At 34.0% G+C, this 20,024-nt stretch overlaps 1 protein-coding gene across 2 annotated transcripts in view; it reads left to right on the top strand.

The window, feature by feature from the left end:
• Positions 1-20,024, top strand: part of LOC140445592 (nipped-B-like protein) — a 40,844-nt gene that overhangs the window by 8,212 nt on the left and 12,608 nt on the right. For both annotated transcript variants that reach the window (XM_072537777.1, XM_072537769.1), the window contains exons 3-10: positions 6,467-6,774; positions 8,751-8,902; positions 10,531-10,956; positions 15,379-15,600; positions 15,659-16,069; positions 17,510-17,968; positions 18,089-18,607; positions 18,747-19,394. In XM_072537777.1, coding sequence (XP_072393878.1) covers positions 6,467-6,774; positions 8,751-8,902; positions 10,531-10,956; positions 15,379-15,600; positions 15,659-16,069; positions 17,510-17,968; positions 18,089-18,607; positions 18,747-19,394 — 3,145 coding nt within the window. The remainder of the gene's footprint in view (positions 1-6,466; positions 6,775-8,750; positions 8,903-10,530; positions 10,957-15,378; positions 15,601-15,658; positions 16,070-17,509; positions 17,969-18,088; positions 18,608-18,746; positions 19,395-20,024) is intronic.

Below are 20,024 nucleotides of genomic sequence, written 5' to 3'. Positions count from 1 at the left end.
AGTTGACGAACAAGACTTGCGAATTATCTCAGAACTATACTGGCACCAAACGGCAACAACTGAAATAGAGCACACAACATCCGAAGACATACAAATCCGACGAGGAGTGAGACGGTGGCGTCTTATCACCGCTACTGTTTAATTTGTATTCGGAGTCTATATTCAGAGAAGCATTAGACGAGGTCCAAGGCGGAATTAAGATTAACGGAATCAGCATAGACAACATAAGATATGCTGATGATACTGTCTTAATAGCAAGCAACGCACAAGAACTTCAAAATATAATAAATGCGGTAGTTCACCACAGCGAAATGTTCGGTTTACATCTAAACGTTTCCAAAACTGAAACTTTAGTATTTTTAAAGACACCAATAAACGTACAGGTGTATGCCAAGGGTCAAATAATAGAACAGGTAAATTCCATAAAATATTTGGGAGCAAATATCAATAGTCAGTGTGATCCAAAAAAAGAAATCCTATCACGAATCAAACAAGCAAGGAAAACATTCATGAGCATGAAAACATTTTTTATAAGATCAGACCTTAGTCTACAGCTTAGAATCCGAATGATCAGATGTTACGTTTTTTCTGTCTTACGGTATGGCTGTGAAAGTTGGACAATGGACTCTGAAATAGAAAAAAGAATAAATGCCTTTGAGATGTATAGATGTAGGCTAATGTTGAGAATTTCATGGGCACAAAAAGTTATTAATGTTGAGGTACTTCGTCGCATGTGTAAATAAAAAGAATTACTAAGAATAATCAAAGAGAGGAAAATGCAATACTTGGGTCATGTGTTGAGAGTCGAAAGATATGAATTACTTCAAGTTATACTGGAAGAAAAAGTAGGTACAGGGCAAAAGATCAGTAGGAAGACGCCAGAACTCGTGGCTGAAAGACCTGAGGAGATGGTTCGACCGCTCATCCGCAGAAATATTTCGCGCAACAGTTTCCAGAACTACAATTGCCATTTTAATCGTCAATCTTCAAAAGGAGACGGGCGTCATGAGAAGAAGAATTATAATTTTAACCTATTCTACAAATCAATGAGTTAAAATGTTTAAGCTTCAAATACTGGCCTAAATATAAATTACGGGTAAAGGTGTTGGGATGTTCGATTTAACTTAAATTTGTGGTAAATCAACTGCGTACTACTGACCAATTAATACTTCTTAGCCGGCAGTACAGTGGTGTAATAAGTCACACCCAAACGTAATAATCCCGCCTATCAAACCCGTCAAACAAATCACCTGACGATAGTGAATATTCGTCGTAGATTCATTAAGTGTTTACACCCACAATGTGTTATGATGGTGTTTTTTTGTTACCCTGTAGTATTTACTAGTTTTTATGTAGCTACTTCATTAATTAGGCAATTACTTGGTTAGTTGTTTTCGATAATAAAATTTGGAATAGCGGAATAAAATGAATTCAGTTTAGGTATTAGGTTTAGGTAGTATATTCATTCACCTATTTAAATTTTTTGCATTATTAAACTTTTATTCATGCAAAATCTACTGATATCTGAATTGTTTAATTATGTGCTCGTAATCTAGCTTGGATGCCATATCAGCCTCGATAGACCTAATTGTGACTGCAGAAAGTCTTTCCTGTGACATCGTACCCTGTAAATAATGCTAAATGAGTTTTAATTTTGAAAAACTCCTCTCAGTGGAGGCTGTTCTAATTTTTATGTTTAATTATATTCTAATGACGATGTAAATGTTTGGATATATTGTCATCGAATGCGATAGTCTGTGGACTAGTACGCATTTCGAAGCGCTTCGCCCCGCCTCGAATTTTCCCATTGGCTCTTGACCTGGAAATCCCTATTTATCGCTCGGACAGCGCATATAAATATGGGCGATTTTCAGGTCAGCCAAGTCAGTCCCTCACGGGCTCTCCGAGAGCTTAGTGCTCTCGGGGCTCTGCTTCCTGCATTTATTTTCCATACTCTGTGGCTGAGAATTGTTTCAACTTAACTTGGTGTTTTATTTCGACGAAGAAATTGTCATGTAAGAAATATCTTGCCTTTTTCAAGGCAAGACACGCAAGATAAATATTTTCCAAGTCCATAACCCGAAAATGGACTTAAGTAGAGGAGCTCTCGACAATATATTCGAAGCCCTCTACAGAGCACCCGGGGATATCAGAAGGTGGTTAGACTCTTAATTGTTCCCCCGAGGTGACAATATTTGTTTTAAGTTATCATCTCTAATATATTAAAGCAACTGTTTCACGTCGGTTAAAAGGTAGGTACATTCTTCTTCTTCTTTGTGCCATATCAGAATTATCCGACGTTGGCGATCACCGTTGAAAAGGCTTTTCGAAGGATCTTCTGCAATATGGAATAATTGATTTTTGATATCTGGGTCTATTCACGAATGTTTTTTAACCAAGAAACTTGTTTCCTTTCTACACCTCTCTCTACGGCCCTCTATTTTGCCTTTAAGGATTAGTTGTAATATTTTATATCGACTTACTCTTACTATATGTCCCAGATAAGACATTTTTCGACGTTTAACAGTCTTTAGCAGTTCTCTATCTTTGTTGACCCTCCTTGGTACTTATTCTTTAGTTTTTCTTGCTGTCAAAGGTATCTTCAGCATCCGTCTATGAATCCACATTTTCAATACTTCAATTTTGTTCATGATCGATACTTTTAGCGTCTACACTTCTGCACTATACAAAACTACGGACCAAACATAACACTTAACCATTCTTTGTCTTAGTTCTAAACTAAGATGATTATTTCAAAGAAATGACTTCATTTTCATAAAAGTAGTTTTAGTTATTGCTATTTTACGTTTTATTTCTATGTCTGGATCTAGTTGGTCTGTTATCACAGTTCCCAAATATGTAATTTTGTGGACTTTCTCAATTTGGACTCCGTTTAATTGAACCAGTGCATCGGGATGTGGGTCACGACTAAACACTAAAAATTTGGTTTTGTTTGAGTTTATTTTTATGCCCATTTCCTTTTCTACCTCGTGAATACGATCAAGCAGAATTTGGGGACCTTCAATATTATCTGACAAAATTACTGTATCGTCTGCATATATAATCACATTAAGTGGTGTCCCGTTGATTTTTATTCCATATGGTTGTCTCTCAAGTGCTTTTTTTAAATAACTGGTCCAAGTAAACATTGAACAATGTTGGCGACAAAATGCAACCTTGTCTGACTCCTCGTTGTGTGGAGATTTCATATGTGTAGTTATCTCCAATTTTTACGATAGCAGTTTGATTCCAGCACAAATTTTTAATGACACGAATTACCTTTTTATCTATTCCGATATTTTTCAGTATCTGAATTAATTTTACATGCTGTACTTTATCAAATGCCTTTTCGAAGTCCACGAAACATGCAAATACATCTTTTCTTTGATCACGGCATTTTTGTAATAGGATGTTAAGCGCAAAAAGTGCCTCCCTGGTTCCCATAGCATTTCTAAAACCAAATTGGGTATCTTCGAGATCTTCTTCGCATTTGCGTCTAATTCTGTAAAATTTTAAGAGTGTGGCTCATTATCATCTGGATCATGTGGATCATTTTTAGGTATTGCGACAAAGACGGATTTGAGCCAATCTGTGGGAATCACTCAATCAACCAATCACAGATTGGCTCATATATGTGTTATATATTGAATTAAAAAGTCTTGTTATATATTGAATTAAAAATAATTGAATCAAGCATAGTGTTAAAAAATTGCTTCATACCGTCTTTTGGGACACTGTATAGGCTGATCCTAGTCCTGATCCTCAAAGACCATTTTCATTCTTGCTACTGTTTTGTTTTTAAATTCATTCGACAGATCATAGCAGATTCTATCAATAAATTATTGAGCATCAGATAAGCATTTTTCAAATCCAGTTTGCCGATATTCTTTGATCCAGTCATAAAATGTATTCAAATGTTTAAGGAAAATGCTCAAATTAACTTGTACAGATTGCCATAGTTTGCTTATCACATTAACACGCGATAACAATTCATACCATATATGTAAAGATATTACAAATTCTAAACCAAGCATTTCGTTTAATACTGAATCACAATCACTGAGAGTGTCTGATTGATTCGTTTGATTTTTTAAACTTTCTATGCATCCTATAACATCATAAAATTGAAATGGTATGGACTTAACTGCCTCGATTTTGCTTTCCCATCTCGTGGCCGATAAAGGCTTCATGGTTTCAGGGCTTTCAGGGAAATGGCTTCAAACAATTCCCAGCGTTTGCTGGAACCTGAAAACAGCAAATAAATTTTTTGGATAAAATCAAAAAATGTTTTTGCTGTCACCGAAGAATTAGCTGCGTCTACCAATAGCAGATTCTAGCTATAACAACCGCAAGGTGTAAAAAATGCCCTAGGATTTATATTTAATTTTCGATTTTTTACTCCATTATTTGTGCCTACCATATTTGCGCCATTGTGGTATCCTGGGCTACGGCAGTTTTGAATATCTAAGTCATTCTTTTCTAGTTCGCCTAGTATGGCATTACTTAAATCCTCTCGTGTTGTCTCGCTTACAGCAAGAAATCAAATAAAGTGTTCTTCTATTGTGCCCGTTGATGTATTACAAAATCTTAAGATCACAGACATTTGTTCTACTTTACTACAGTCTCTAGAGCAATCAAGCAAAAAAGAATAATATTTTGCCTCTTTTAATTTGCTATTCTTCCCCCGTAACTTCATCATTTACCGGGGAATACCCTCTTTTGTTTTGGACGGTGACGTGCGGCGGAAATTCTTCGCTAGCGATAGGAACAGAATTTCAGGAGAATACCCTTTTTTAGGCCAGCAGCGGTGACTTGCATTGCAGCGGGGATTTCTCGCGGGCGACAGCGACGCAAGCACTTTTTTCGGCGCGGTCATGGCTTATATTTAAGTAATACATAAATCTCCATGGCGCGAGGCCATGGGTTGTTAAGAATGTTTGAATTAGTATCTAGGTAGAGAGAATTATGGTTTAATATTCTTTTTCATGTAATTTCTCATTGGACGTTAGTGGTGATGTGGCAAATTTATCTACTTATCTCTATCGTGAGCTATTCTAGTAAGATCTTCAAAGCTTAGTCCTGCCCAAACGGTAATTTTATGCAACAAGAATATTTCTCTTTCTTCAAATACCATCTTCTCATTATAGTCCAAGTTATGACGGTAAAAACCTCTGAATTTTTTACATGCATCCATTTGCTTGAAATTTTGACAGTAGTTAAAAAATAGCTGAAAAATAAAAATCTACCGTATGGCAATGTGCTTTTCCTCTGAGGGTGGTTACCACCCCAACTCATGGGTGGAAAAAGTTTCTCAAAAACAAAACCGCAAGTCGCTAGAATAGTGAATTTTAAGACAAAATTTTCTTTGGTTTTTTCGAAAAGTCGATATTTTTGGAGTTATTCGTGACTGAAAGTTGCACCTATAACATTTTTTTTGTAACAAAGTACCATAAAAATCAATTACCTATATTACCTTTCTCATTATCTGTATGCTCTTCCGAATTCGATTCACCCCAACAGCAGTCCCGACCACTTATATCAAAATCTGAATCATCATCATCATCATCGGAATTCTGCAATATGTTTAAAAGTTCTTCTTCTATTAAAGTTATTTTACGTTTTTTTGGTTTTGTTGGACCTGCCACATCATTATCCATATTTAGTTAAAAAAAAAGGAAAACTTAAAACGGCTGATAGTTTTAGATAGTCTATATTCTAAACAACACGCTTACAGATTCACAAATATGTATTTTTAATGCTGTTGAAATACCAACGTGTTTATTTCGAACGAGCTTATGCCTCACCAGCGAGCCATGCGCATCTGACAAAGGAACGATGCTGCTCACATGAGAGCCATGCGCAGTTAAAGTCTTAAAAGGGTTTTTACCCATATATTTGGTGGCTTCAAACATGTAAATCCAGTAATTACTATTTTAATAGGAATAAGCCACAATTGAAGTTTAAAATAAGTTTATTGACGTTTCAATTTCCACTTCGGAAATCGCTGTCAAAATACAAACATTGTTGGTGATTATATCGGCATACTGTCATAAAATTTAGCATTTTCAAGTATGATTTAATCCATTTAAATCCAACGTCTGTTTGGTTTTGAGGTTATGTTGCAAGTATAAGAAATTACCACACGTTTGCATATAACAGTCAAAATTTTACCTTACGTTTTTATTAATTTAGTGGGATTACTTGCTTTTAGGTTCACTGAAGATGGATTGATTAGTCCGAAAACGTTTTGAACTTAATCCTTTTCGATTTTTAAATGGAATTGTAATTAAATGTACCAATTATAATCATTTTTCAAATCTTGTTTAAACTGTTTTTTATTTACATAACCAATACGTTCATTTCTGCTTTAAAAATTAAACAGTGTTTTTTCAAACTGTCCAACAACTTTTTTGAATTATAAAACCTTTTGTATCAACAACTTTCAACTTTGGGGCAAATTTTTTAGGCAAAAAACTAGAGGAACAAAAAGACCTGCTGAAGTAATGATTGCCCATCTACAAAACGGATCAGGTAAATTTCCAGCTTTAGCTGGAATTAAGAAGCAGAGAATATCTGCCATACCAAAAACAAAAATAGATACAAAAGAGAAGACTGAGAAAATTGATATTTTTAGTTCTCTGCAACAAATAAAAGAACAAAACTTAGATTTACGGCCACAAAAACAAACTATAAAGGCAAATATTTGTGAAAGTTTTAACAACCATATAGATTTTGTGGTTAGTACATGTGAAAGTAATAGTACTGCAGACATTGGTAAGTCAATAAAATATTATATCCTCAAGAGTAACTTTATATTTATTACATCTTTCCAAAAATTTTCTTAGAGATAGCTCCTCACATTGTGTAAATTTATAATATAAATTAACTTAAGCTTCATGTTGTTCTAAAGATAGTTTCCTTTCATTTTTGTGAGAGTTTCAAAACTTTCAAGTTTTCTTATTATATGTATAGCTCAACCGGACCTAGAAGCCCATGGCTTGGAATTTTTCCACTATTTTTTCCATTTGCTTCTGTTTATGGAAGCAGTTCTTCAATTTGTTATCCTAATTGTTTGTAGGTCTTCCTTACATACTTCTAGCCACTTTTTTCGTGGTCGTCCTCTTCTCTTCTCTCCTTCCTCTCTCAGCAGCGAGTTCTTTGCCCACCTTCCATCTGTCTTCGATCTCTGCATTTGTTCGTCTCCTCCAAACGTCTTCATGGTCTTTTACTCCCCCTGTTTGGTATAGTCTCCATTTTGCCTATTTTTAGATGTTTTCCGCATAGTAGTTTGTATAGAGCTACGACCGTCTTCCTTCTTTTTGAAATCCGCTTCTCAATTTCTTGGATTTCTTCCTCTTTACTTGTTAAGGTTACTCCTAGATACTCAAACTTCGTCACTTTTTGAATTAATTCTTCTCTTTACTCTTGTTGTTTGTGGTAGTCTTTAGTTGAGTGTCTTCATATGTGGTCTACCCCATTTCCACATACTTTCTTTTTTACTTATTAATAATCAGTCCATACTGTTTAGCCTTCTCTAGGTCGTCTCTAGGTAAAATGTATAGGTATTGTCCTTCCTTTACTGAGTCCAAGCTTTTCTACCTTTAGGATTCAGTAGGTCAAGTTTAACAAATACAAATAACTATAACAAATATCTCAGTTTGCCTAATTGCAAACAATCTAAGCGTTGCCTTACTTACGTGACACAAGAATAATAAAGTTGACTGATCATGTAAATAATGAATTTAAGACAGTTCTGAGAGTTTTGAGTTAAGTTAGTAGAGTGGATAAGTTAGATGTAGAGATGTGGACCTCGTTACAACGTTAACCTTGTATTTATATATATATATATATATATATATATATATACATATATATATATATATATATATATATATATATATATATATATATATATATATATATTATAAGTACATCTAGCACCACTTAGAAGAGTAGTAGGCTCAGCGCGCATCCTTGTTTGAAGCCTTGGTGTATTGTAAATTCCTTGGATTCATTATTGTTTGTTTTTATCATGTTTCTGATATTTCTATGCATATCTTTTATAATTTCTCTTGCGTACTATTCACTTCTCTTTCTCGTAATGTTTTTCATACGTTCTTTCTTCTGTCAAATGCCTTCTCTATGTAGTATATATGTATCTCTTTATTCTTGTGTATTATCTTGTGTCATTTGTCTTATTGTGAATATGAGATCTTGCGTGCTTCTGTTATTTCTGAATCCACATTGTGTATCTTTAAATGTTGGATCTACTTTAGCCCTTATTCTTTTTTCTACCATTCTTGCAAATGCCTTTCGTGTTATACTTAATATGGTTATGCCTCGATAGTTGGTACTGTGTCTTTTTTAAAGTCCTGTGGTATGTTCGCTTTGTTCATTACGTCTTTCATTCATTCTTGTAGCTAATATGTTCCTTTTCTTGCGATGAATCTTATCATTTCTGAGGTGATATTATCCTAGCCCGTTGCTTTACCTAATTTAACCATCTTTATTGCCTTCACCAATTCTTCTCCTTTTATGAGTTCTATCTTTTGCTCTACGTTTATAGTTCTTTCTTCATCATACATATGAATGTATAATATAAAAATAAATAATAATTCTATATTATGCTCTAGCTTTAGCTTTATTAGGCTGCATGTTTTACAAAATCTATGCCACCACCTGTGTCTGTGTTATAGAAAATTTATAGATATAGCTTTAGGTTAGTTTAGAGTTTTTTTTTAATCTTGCAGATAACCAAATGTTAATGACACTATATAAAGAAGCAGCTGGACTTAACCATATTGGTAATACAAATAAAATTAACATAGAACAATTATTAAAGCTATTAAATTTATTGGACGCAAACATTAAAATAGGAACGCAAATAACAACTCCCTTTAATGTAAGTATTAACGTACAGTCAACTCCCGTTTATCCATGGGATTAATGGAAATTATTGGCATGGGTTGTGCGGCGGATAACAAAAATCGCGGATAAGCCGCTAATTGGTTAAAGGAAGTCAGATAAAAGCAAAAAAAAATGTTTGACCTAAAGCTTTAATTCAGCGAGTTTTTTAGCGAGTAGCGCGTTATCTTGGGCCTATAGCAATTCTAGTTCATTCACGTGGCAAAAGGCCGCTTCGTGAGTCACTCGTTCCCCAGATGCAAACTTCCCTTCTTTTACTTCTTCATCGTTTTCCTCTTCATTTTCTCCTCGGCCTTTTCTTAGGATGTCTTCCCGGGTGGAAGCATCGCAGTGTCATCCCTCTTGCATGTGTCTTGCGTCCACATTCTTTCCCTCAGGAACTGAACTTGTAAAGTTAGGGAGTTCATTTTTATTTCCTCCAACTGCTATTTCTTTACAATTATTGATGTTTGGAAACAGTCTACTCTACAATTGACTTTATTCTCTAGTGACCATAATTATCGAGGACTTTACAGACTCTCATGCCACAGAAGAAGCCACATCCTTCTTTGATTTTTGAGCTAAGTAACTTTGTTCTGTAGTTTCTCTTCACAGATGCAAAGACGCGCTGGTCCATAGGCTGAACTAACTATTTTTTTACTTCTTGTACAAATTTAGCTTCAAACCACTCTTAAAATATTTTTTTATCCACGAACCCTTTCTTTTGGTTGAACTAATCAACAAACAGTTTTTTGCTCTATTGCGTTCAAAATTTATTCGTAGCTTAAATACTTTGAAAAAAGGAACTGTTCTAACTTTTACATTCCTCATGTACTTGTTCGTCATCGCTAAGCTTCTCTATAAAGTTCTATCTCTTTCATCCCACGATGTTGCTTAAAGCGAGTTCACCATCCAGATAATACATCAAAATCTTCTTCTCAGCCCAATGTATTAAAAACTATTTTGATGTTGCAGTTTTATAGTCTTCATAGCAGAATAGCTTTATGACATTGACAATGTCATAAATGCAGCAAATGTAGCAAATGGAAAAAGTTTGTGCTTTTGTTTTAAAAATTTTCCCACTGTCTTGTCGACGAAGCACCATTTTCAATTTAACTTTTGATTTATCATCAACATAACCGTTTTTATTCTCTCGGTTATGGTAACAAAACAATAAAACAATTACTTTATCTCAAAATATAACACTACCTTACAACCTACGATCAACTCCACAAACTACGACCCAAATTAGAATTACAACACACGCAGGTTAACGACCCTCTTCCACCACTGCGTGATAGTCATAGTCAATTCTTTGTTTCACCACACATCATACAAACAACTTAGTCTACCAAATAAATAATAAAATTAGTCATCCACAATCACCCGTCCCAATTGGTCAAAAGTAGCCTCAATCACGTGTCAATCATGGATTCTCGGAAATACTGAATATACGCTTAAGAAAATATGTTTCCTTGCTGGTCAGTTTACATTGTAACAATACGTTTTCATTCACATTAAAAATGGCTTCTATAGAGTCGCGAATCATCCTCTTGCGGATAAACGGGAGTTGACTATATACCTAAAGATATAATATACTCAAATTAGTAGATTTTTCCCTTTCAGAGAAATATTCAGCTATTTCGACGATCAATAGAGAAAGTACTAGCCACCGCAGATGCTTGTTTGGTCTGCATGTACATAATGACTTCTAAAAACATGCCGAAACGTGTATATTTGGAAGAACTTATACATCGAGTCATGAATTGCATAAATCATATTATTGCAAATACAATTCTCCCCGCAATAGATCCGACGTATACAGCAGAGAACAAAACGAAAGAAAACTGTCAAAATTTGTTTAGTTCTGAAAAGAGTTTTATTCTCTTGACTGTGAAAATAACCGAATTAGTGTACTTAATAGCAGAATTAATCGATGTTTTGACATTAGATGAGACGGCTATCTCTCTTGCCTTCTCGATATGTACTGCTACGTTTTGGGCAAAGAACGTGCAGAATTTACAAATAGCTAGCTTGAATCTTGTCACTAAGGTAAATATATCAGTTTTATATTTAAAATTGTATTTATAACCTAATTTTTAGTAAATTTTTTTTGTTATGAGTGTGCATATTTTTAACGTTATAAATAAATCAAAGAGAAAAAACAAAAATGAATAATATATTAACACGAAGAAGCGGAGAGGATACGTGAACGTTATAATATATATGAGGTTCTTGAACTCCCAAGTAGAGCATAGAGCTTCAGTGAAAACGCGCCATCGGGTTCTATTTTGTGCTAAAGTCTTCAACTCACTACAAGACTTTCCTTGACCTCTTATCTCGTCCATGATGGATCTTCTCCAAGTTTGCTCTGGGCGACCTCTTTTTCTTCTTCCTTGAGGATTCCACTCTAAGGCAATCTTTGCAATACTGGAATTATTTTTTCTAAGTGTGTGACCAATCCAACACTTTCTGGACTTTATTTGATGTTCTTCCATTTTTTGTTCGGTCAGGTGTACTAGAACTTCGTTTGTGATGATTTTAGGCCAGAAAATACGAACAATTTATCGTAGACATTTATTAATAAAGACCTGTAGTTTATCTGTAAGGGTTCTTGTCACTTTTCAGGTTTCACATCCGTAGAGTAAAACAGATATGACGTTTGACTGGAATATGCGGATCTTTGTCCTTGCAGTATACTTGCCAGATCCCCAAACAGGGTTGAGCATGCTGAATGCTTGTTGAGCTATTCGTATCCTCATACAAATATCGTCCTCTTCTTCCGCTTTCTGTTATGACACTTCCAAGACACGTAAAGTTTTCCATATTTTCAATCTACATGTTATTGATAGTAAATAGCGTGTTGTTTCTTGCATGGATTTGGTTTTACTAATATTGATTTTCAAACCTACTTTATTGGCTTCAGTGGAAAGTTTTCCAATTGTTCAGCCACATCTTATACCAGCCACTCTCCTACCTTTGTCCTAACAGACAGAGATCGTCAGCGTGTTCCAGATCGCTTCGGCGTGTGGTTAACGTTTATTGTATCCCTCTTGTGTCGAAGTCTAGTTTGGAAAGACAATCTTCTTCTTTAAGTGCCATCTCCACGGCGGAGGTCGGCAATCATCATAGCTATTCGGACATTTGAGACGGCTGCTCTTAAAAGTTCATTTGATGTACATCCGTACCACTCTCTCAGGTTGCGCAGCCATGACATTCTACGCCTCCCTATGCTTCTCTTTCCTTGGACCTTTCCCTGCATAATCAGTTGGAGCAAGGTGTAGTGTATAATGGAAAGAACATAGTCTACTGCTATGTTAAAAAGAAACGGAGAAAGCACACATCCCTGTCTAACTCCAGTAAGTATGTCAAATTCGTCGCTGTTACATTGTGTGTCAAGCTGCATTTAGCCTCAGTGTATAGTGACTATAATGGAAATTATTTTATGCGGGAGTGCCTAGACTCTCCTGTAAATTCTCTTTCCATCTCTCTACTTGGTTGGTCATTTGTTGTAGTAAGTAATTCACCTGTCTTGTATCTTACAATGTTTGAACATTTGTGCCCATTTTTTATTAGTAGTTAGTAATTTGGTATAGCTCTCTAATTCTGTTGTGTTGTGCAGCTGTTTGAGCTTGATTTGCCAGTTCTTCAGCCAACCTTCTCTTGTCTCTTCTTGCATTTCTTTTAGCTGCTTTATTTATTGTTTCATATTCTTGTTATCGGTTCGCTCTTTCTTCTACAGTTCTTGCTTGCAAAATATATTTCATTTGCTGTTTTCTTTCCTCGATAGGATTCCAAGTTTCTTCTGACATCCATTCTTTTCTATGTTTTTTTACTTAGTTTATCTTCAGCTATTTCTGTCAAAACATCTGCCAAATCTTCCCAGCTATTTACTTCACGTTCTCTTGTTTTGAGTTGGAGTTCCTCCCTAAACATGTGCCGTCCTGGAGCCGTTTTTAATTTGTCTAGATTGTATGTTGGTCTGTTGGTGTTTTGCGTTATTTTGTTTTTTGCCATCTTGATTTTAATGGTACCGATTACGAAATGATGGTCACTTGCGATGTCTGCTCCTCTTTTATTACGTACATTAAGAAGAGATGATCTCCATCTTCTTGATATGGCGATGTGGTCTATTTGATTTTCTCTTATATGACCTGGTGCAGTCCATGTAGATAACCTTGTGGATATTTTCATGTGGGAAGATGGTTCCACCAATAAATAAGCTGTGATTGGAACAAAAATTTGTAAAACGCTCTTTGTTTTCATTTATCACTTTAAAGGCCATGTTTGCCCATTACGGTTTCTAAGTTAATATTGTCTACAGCATGAACGTGAACGTTATAGGCAGCGACGAACCCTCAAAAAGATCACCATGACCTATAACTCGTTGGCAACCGACTACATTTGGTACCAAAATGTTTGTAATACAAATGTTCACAACTTTTCTAAATCAAACTTTTGATATAAATAAGATGTAACTTAATAAACGTCACGTGTTTGTTATTTTTCTTTAAGTAATTATTTTGTTCCAATTTCTGTTGATTTTATTCATTTGTTTTCAGCTTTGTTTTACTACTATTCTTCTGAAAATAGTTGGCGCTCTTTTGTGTATTTTCCATATCGTATCCCAGTTTATTCTACGCTATAAAAAGACTTATATAAAATGTCTTTGACCCACTTCAAGCGACAAACTATGTAATTTTCTTTGTTTTGACGCTCTGCGTATATATGTATGTCTCTATATATACAGATAACGACATTGTTTTCTTAACCATAGGAATTAAGATTTATTGCAATCCCATCTCTAGAGTATATTTATTATAATGCTCTAAAACTAATTTTTTGGTTATTTTTTAGCCTTAATAGCAATACAAATAAATAAGTAAGTAAAAATAAGTACCTAATATGCTTTATTGTCACTAAAAATTTTACAAATTTTATCGACAAAACTTATAACAATAAAACAAGAAAGTAGAAAAAAATTAGAATAAGAATCGTTTGTACTTTTAAATAAAAAAAAAACAATAAAATTCTTCCAAACTTAAACATAAAAAATACTACCTAATTAAGAACCTACAAACTTCGTAAAATGTACCTAACAAAAAATAAAAATTAGGAAAGCAGATTAATGAATTAAGTGCTCAAATATTCCACCTCCTTGTGCTAAACAGTAACCAAATCTGTCTTACAGATTTCTCCTCATATTTTAGAGTAGGGCTGGTGTAATCCTTGCAGCGAAATGAACTATTTTTGCCCCTAATTCGACTAGGTTTGTGGTCTTTTCAAACTGATGCCTATAAATGTTTTCTTTGAGAAAACCCCAAAAAAAGAAATCGTTAGATGCTAAGTCATAGGATTTAGTGGGCCATTTAATTGTACCACGTGTACTTATCAGTCGATCAGGAAACGTTTGATTGAGGAAGTCAATAGTTGCTCTAGTGTTGTGAGCCGAACACCCATCCTGTTGCCGCCGAACTGCCGGAATGATCTCATTCTGTAAAAGTTGTAAATATTTGGGCTCGTTTAGGTTTCCATCGATAAAAAATGGACCGACAATATGGTCGCCTAACATCCCAGTCCAAACATTTAACTTTTGTGGATACTGCGTTCGCACTGCAACACTGAGGTGCTTATTTTTCCGAGAATAATACTTTGCAATTTATGGATTGTGTTTTTTATGTAATGAAAATAAAGATTCGTCAGAAAATTAAATACTTTTTAAAAAGTGTACATTTTCATTCTGTTTATCTAACATAAATTCACAAAACTCCATCCGCCTAAAGTTATCTTCCGGAAACAGTTCTTGTGTTGGTTGTATCTTAAAACAGTGATACCCATTCCTTTTGAGGACTCGCTGGACACTTCGAGTATTTACGTTAACTTCCCTAGCAATTTTTACACTATTGCAGGGTTCAATAGCTTTCACAAAAGCACGCAAATATCAACATCCCTCTTTTGACGCTCCTTATCGACAGGTCTAACACGTGGTTCATGACCTTTATGACACTTTTTACAACTGTTTACACATCCCGAAATTTGAAAATGTTTAATGGTATTTTTAACTGTTGTAACACTTGGTGAGGGTCTATTTTAGAAGGCAACAATAAATAAATAAATTACTTCGCGTATCGAATGACCCTGAAATTACCATGTTACCTTGGAAGGTTAACAACGTAATAGGCATTTTATTAATTATTTGTTTATTCTTTCAGAACTTCGTTTGAAATTTTTAATGTCAATGTGACAATTACGACAATTCGTACTTACTGTGAAATGAATATAGAGGTGGAAAAGCGTAACATATCACAGCGATTGCCATTGTGTCAATAAAACAATGTAGTGATCTTTATGTATCTACAATTTTAGAAATATACTACTACTACTACCATCAGTATAACTACAATAGATAATACTGCAATTTTTTTTGCATCAATTAGATAATTCTTAAAACTATTACCATTACCTTCTTTGCAGCTATTTAAAACATATAAAAGACACCAAACAGTATTTTTGGACAATATTCTATCTTCTCTTGTGCTTCTTCCCACTACCAAACAACATTTAAAAACGTATATATTAAAGGATGGAACAAATATATCAATAGTGAGCGCCTTAGTTTTGCAGCTTATACAATCCATAGTGACTTTACCAGAGAATCTTTTTCAGAAAAATACCAAGTCCAAAACCAAGGACAAGGTACTATCCAAAAATTAAACACCCAAACATTTGTAAATCATAATTTTTTGTCTTTCAGGTCGATATTAGCACTCTCATTTGCAATAAATACCAAGAAGCGACCTCTATGGCAGGTGGTTTTCTTACAATTTTCTTTCAAAGATGCTTTAAACAGCAAAAGAATACGGACCGTCGATCTTTATTCGAAAATTTCGTACAAGATCTGCTTTTGGTTAGAAATAATCCAGAATTTCCAGGTACCGATTTAATGCTATGTTTGTTAGGAAAGATGCTGGTAAAAATCTTTCTAAACAAAGATGACCAAATCGCCCTCAGAGTAGTTAGTTTGGATTGTTTGACTATAATAGCAGCTAAATTAAGAAAAGATAATGTCTTGTTTGCTTCTGAAAAAGCTAATATCAGTGATATGATCTGTAAAATAAAGAGGAAAGAACAAAACAGCAGTCAGAAAGATGCGGACAAAAGTAAGGTAAGAATTTCCTAAAATTTTAGTAGTTATTTGATAGTTTAGTATTAGAAAGTTTAGTTCTAACCTCGTGAGTTTTCAGGAGACGTATAAAACATATTTTTAGCAAAAATAATAATACAAAAATAGTTGGTCTTTGGATAAGGCCTCCTTCTATTGTATATATTGTATATATAGTGGCTTTAATCACATTATACATTCATCTTAATAACAACTAACCTTAATAATTCATCAAAGAAATATCATTCTTCTAACGTTTCTTTTATTGTTATTTTAATTTTTACATTTGAAACAATTTTATTTTTTTATCGTATAGCTGTAACGAACGTGCTTAAGACAATTTAATCTTGACATTCAATATTTCGAATACTTCAATGTCAGTTTTTATTTGCGAAATCTTTTAATTTCTGTGAGTGTTTTAAAATGTATTTGTACGCCATTTTTTGTAATGTTCAAATTGTTTTAGTTTACTCCTGAGGAAGCTATTAAATAAATAACGAAATATTGAGTATCTCAGAAAAAATAAAGATTTTCATTACAGACCACTTTACCCAATAATTCGAACGTATTTATAAATTATTTTTTGGTCGAAATAATCACTTCTAATATATATATATATATATATGCCGGTATATTAGGCGTCACGCCCTTCCGGTAGGGATCTATGGAGGAGTATCACCGAGCCGCAAGCCCTTATCCCTTGCGGTACTGCTCCCCCATAGGCCGATCAGACACCAGCATAATTATTCTAGTCTAAGTTGCAGATTCGTTTTAGATTTTTAAACTGCTGCGTTATCCTTTTTGATTTTTCTGTACACCGAGCCAGGGTTTGAACGCACATCCACTTAACCATTCTACAGTGAAGCGAATGAGAGGCGGTCGTCTGACCCGCTTGGTTATCTGACCGACCAAATTTTATAACCACGCTTAATTGGCTCTTGGGCATATACTCTTTGATAGGACTACGTTTTTTAAATTTCACCATACATTCATCAATAGAAAATCGACTTCCAGGATTGGCTTGTTATTTGAAAATTTCATTTAGTCTACCTATAAATGGTCTTATCTTATACAGTATGTCAAAGTTAGGCGGACCTCTCTCTGCATCTGCTGAATTTCCATTTAGATGGTTATTTTCTATTAATTTTTTATTCTTTTATTAACTGCGAGTATTTTGAAGATTTGAAGTGATTTTCTAAAATTTTTCTCATTGGTCTTAGAAATTAAATTTACCTATTCTTTGAATGGAAAGTGATTTATTTCTTTTTAACAAATTGGTTGAAGGTACTTTCGGTAAAACCAGAAGTAGAGTAGTTACAAAAGATATGTCATCGCATGTATTATATATCATTGTACTTACATGCAAAGTTTCTTGATAATTTTTTTTTATTTTCAAAGTAAAATTATTGATCATACTGTATAAACGGCTATAATAAATTTCAGATTAACGTCGACGTACTTATTAACGATGAAAAATTCCTTCAAAGACTTTTACTGGAATTTCTAGGCGTAAATAGTCAACAGAATGGAATCTACAAAAATGCAAGATTATTCTACTTAGTTCAGTGGTACAAAGATTTTGCAACAAGAGAGTCTCAGCTGGGTTTAGATGACAAAGAAAAAAGTAATACTAAAAAATGTAACCTGAAATACAAAAGTAGCTCCAAAGCAAAGAATAAATCTAAAGATAACGAAAACGTCCCACAAACAGATCCAGAAATCGCTGGACAAATCGCTGAAAAAGAAAAGTTTCTTTTAGAAAAAATCCAAGACAGTCTTTCTCCAGAATTCCAACATCAAGTGTATGAATACCAAATTGAGTATAACGAAGCAAAAATGATTGTTGCGCTTTTAGCTTCCAAGAGATATTTTTCCCAAAGCTTTGACCAATATTTCAATGCGGTAAGTTATTATTCAGTTCACAAATATCTTCAAATACCTTCTAATATATTTCTATGCATGTTAGTAATTAAATCGCTTACAATAACATCGAGAATATTTTTAGTTAATTATTGTTTTTAGATTTTAATAGTTTTGAAAGATGCTTCGAACGTTCTAAGAACGAAAGGCTTAAAATGCCTTACCACCATCATTGAAACCGATCCAACGGTCCTGGAAAGTAACGATACTCAATTGATGATAAGTCAGTCTTTCATCGATCCTTCCGCTTCAGTAAGAGAAGCTGTCGTGGATCTCTTAGTCAAGTTTATCTTGGACAAACCAGAGTTAATAAATAAATACTATGACATGTTATCCGCTCGAATATTAGATACAGGAATAAGCATTAGAAAACGTGTGATCAAGATTTTAAACGAAATTTGCCTGCACTATCCCGATTTTGAGAAAAATACTGAAATTTGTGTAAAAATAATTCGAAGGATCAACGATGAAGATAGTGTTAAAGAGTTGGTGTTAAAAATGTTCCAAACCATGTGGTTTACTTGTGCATCCGGATCAAAACTATTCAAAAAAGTTACTAGGATTGTTGAAGTTGTTGCTGCTTCCCAAGAATTAGAAAATTTTGAGCAATTATTATTCGAGGTAAGTCAATCTAAATTTTAATTAATTTTTTTTAACTTTTTTTATTTACGTATTCTGGCATTCTATTTTTCTAAAGCTTAACAGCTTTTAAAGCTTTTGACAGTATGTATTTTTTTTATCAATTTTTTATCTATTACAGTTATTGAAACCATCAGAAGAGAAATATAATTCATCCAAATCAAAAGTTGATCATCCTAACGAAATTTTACGAGCTTCTCGCCAAATAGTCGACTTCCTGATGGAACCTACCCTTCGTAGTCCCAATAAACACAACTATGAATCGCCTGAAAGACTTGCAGCTATCTTAAAAACTCTACACATATTTGCTAAAGTAAGACCTCAGCTTCTAGTTCGACACGTGACTAAGCTTCAAAGTTATTTGGAACTACAAGAGGAATCTCCCAAAGATAACGGGACTATAGGAAGCGTTATTGCTATGCTAGAATTAGCGATTCCTTTATCGGAAAATCCCAGCGATATGTTTTTAGCACAGCTGGAAGAACAAATCATAAAGCTGCTGCTACGGTACGACAGAACGATTGTTAACAGCTGTTTGTCTTGTTTAGGAGCGATTTGCAACAAAATTACTCACAAGTATGATGCCATCAGAGACTGCTTTACTAAATTCTATAATTATTTGGTTGGATACACAAATTGGGAAAGTACTGGCTTGTCTACTGAAGAACATGCTATATGTAAAGCTGTAATAAAAAGGTCTTTGTTCATTGTTGGACTCCTGTTGAAGTATTTTGACTTTAAAGATCCAGAAGTATTGGGGGAACTAGCGGTAAGTTTATTATATTTAACTCTTTGTTTTTTCGTTTTAAAATCTACCCTAAAGTACAAGGATGAGCATAAGTTATCTGGCAAATCTAGAAAAAACACATTTACAAAACTTTGGTTTTATTTCTTTATAACGCCAAAATGTATTTACAATAAGTGGGTAAATTCGAATATGATTATAATTTCGAATTGTTTCTAATTCTCTGTGTTCGATTCTTCTCGATCGACGATGATAAAATAAAAGTCGTGACGTAAAATATAGTTTTATTGACAGTTACTGAATTATTACACTGCAGTTGTTGTTGCGCTAAAAAATTATTAAAGACTACGTCCCAAACTAGTCCCGAAGGTATATTTATAATCTCACTAAAATGCTACGATTCATCAAATAAGTGTATTGCCCTCTGCATAGAACAAAAACCTTTGACTTTTGCAAGCTGGAAAATATAATTTGAACCGAGGAAATGATTGCTAGCATTTCCTCGCTACATATTAGGCAATCTATAGTTTGCAGGAAGTTTAACAAACTATAATTAAGCCACTAATCGATATGTTTTACAATTATACATGGTGAAACTATACAAATTTCGAGAAATTAAGATTAATGTGGGATTACAAATTTATGAACTAATTT

The sequence above is a fragment of the Diabrotica undecimpunctata genome, chromosome 1, assembly GCF_040954645.1.
Source record: "Diabrotica undecimpunctata isolate CICGRU chromosome 1, icDiaUnde3, whole genome shotgun sequence".
In the NCBI taxonomy this organism is placed as follows: domain Eukaryota; kingdom Metazoa; phylum Arthropoda; class Insecta; order Coleoptera; family Chrysomelidae; genus Diabrotica; species Diabrotica undecimpunctata.
This window is presented reverse-complemented; position numbering and strand designations above follow the sequence as displayed.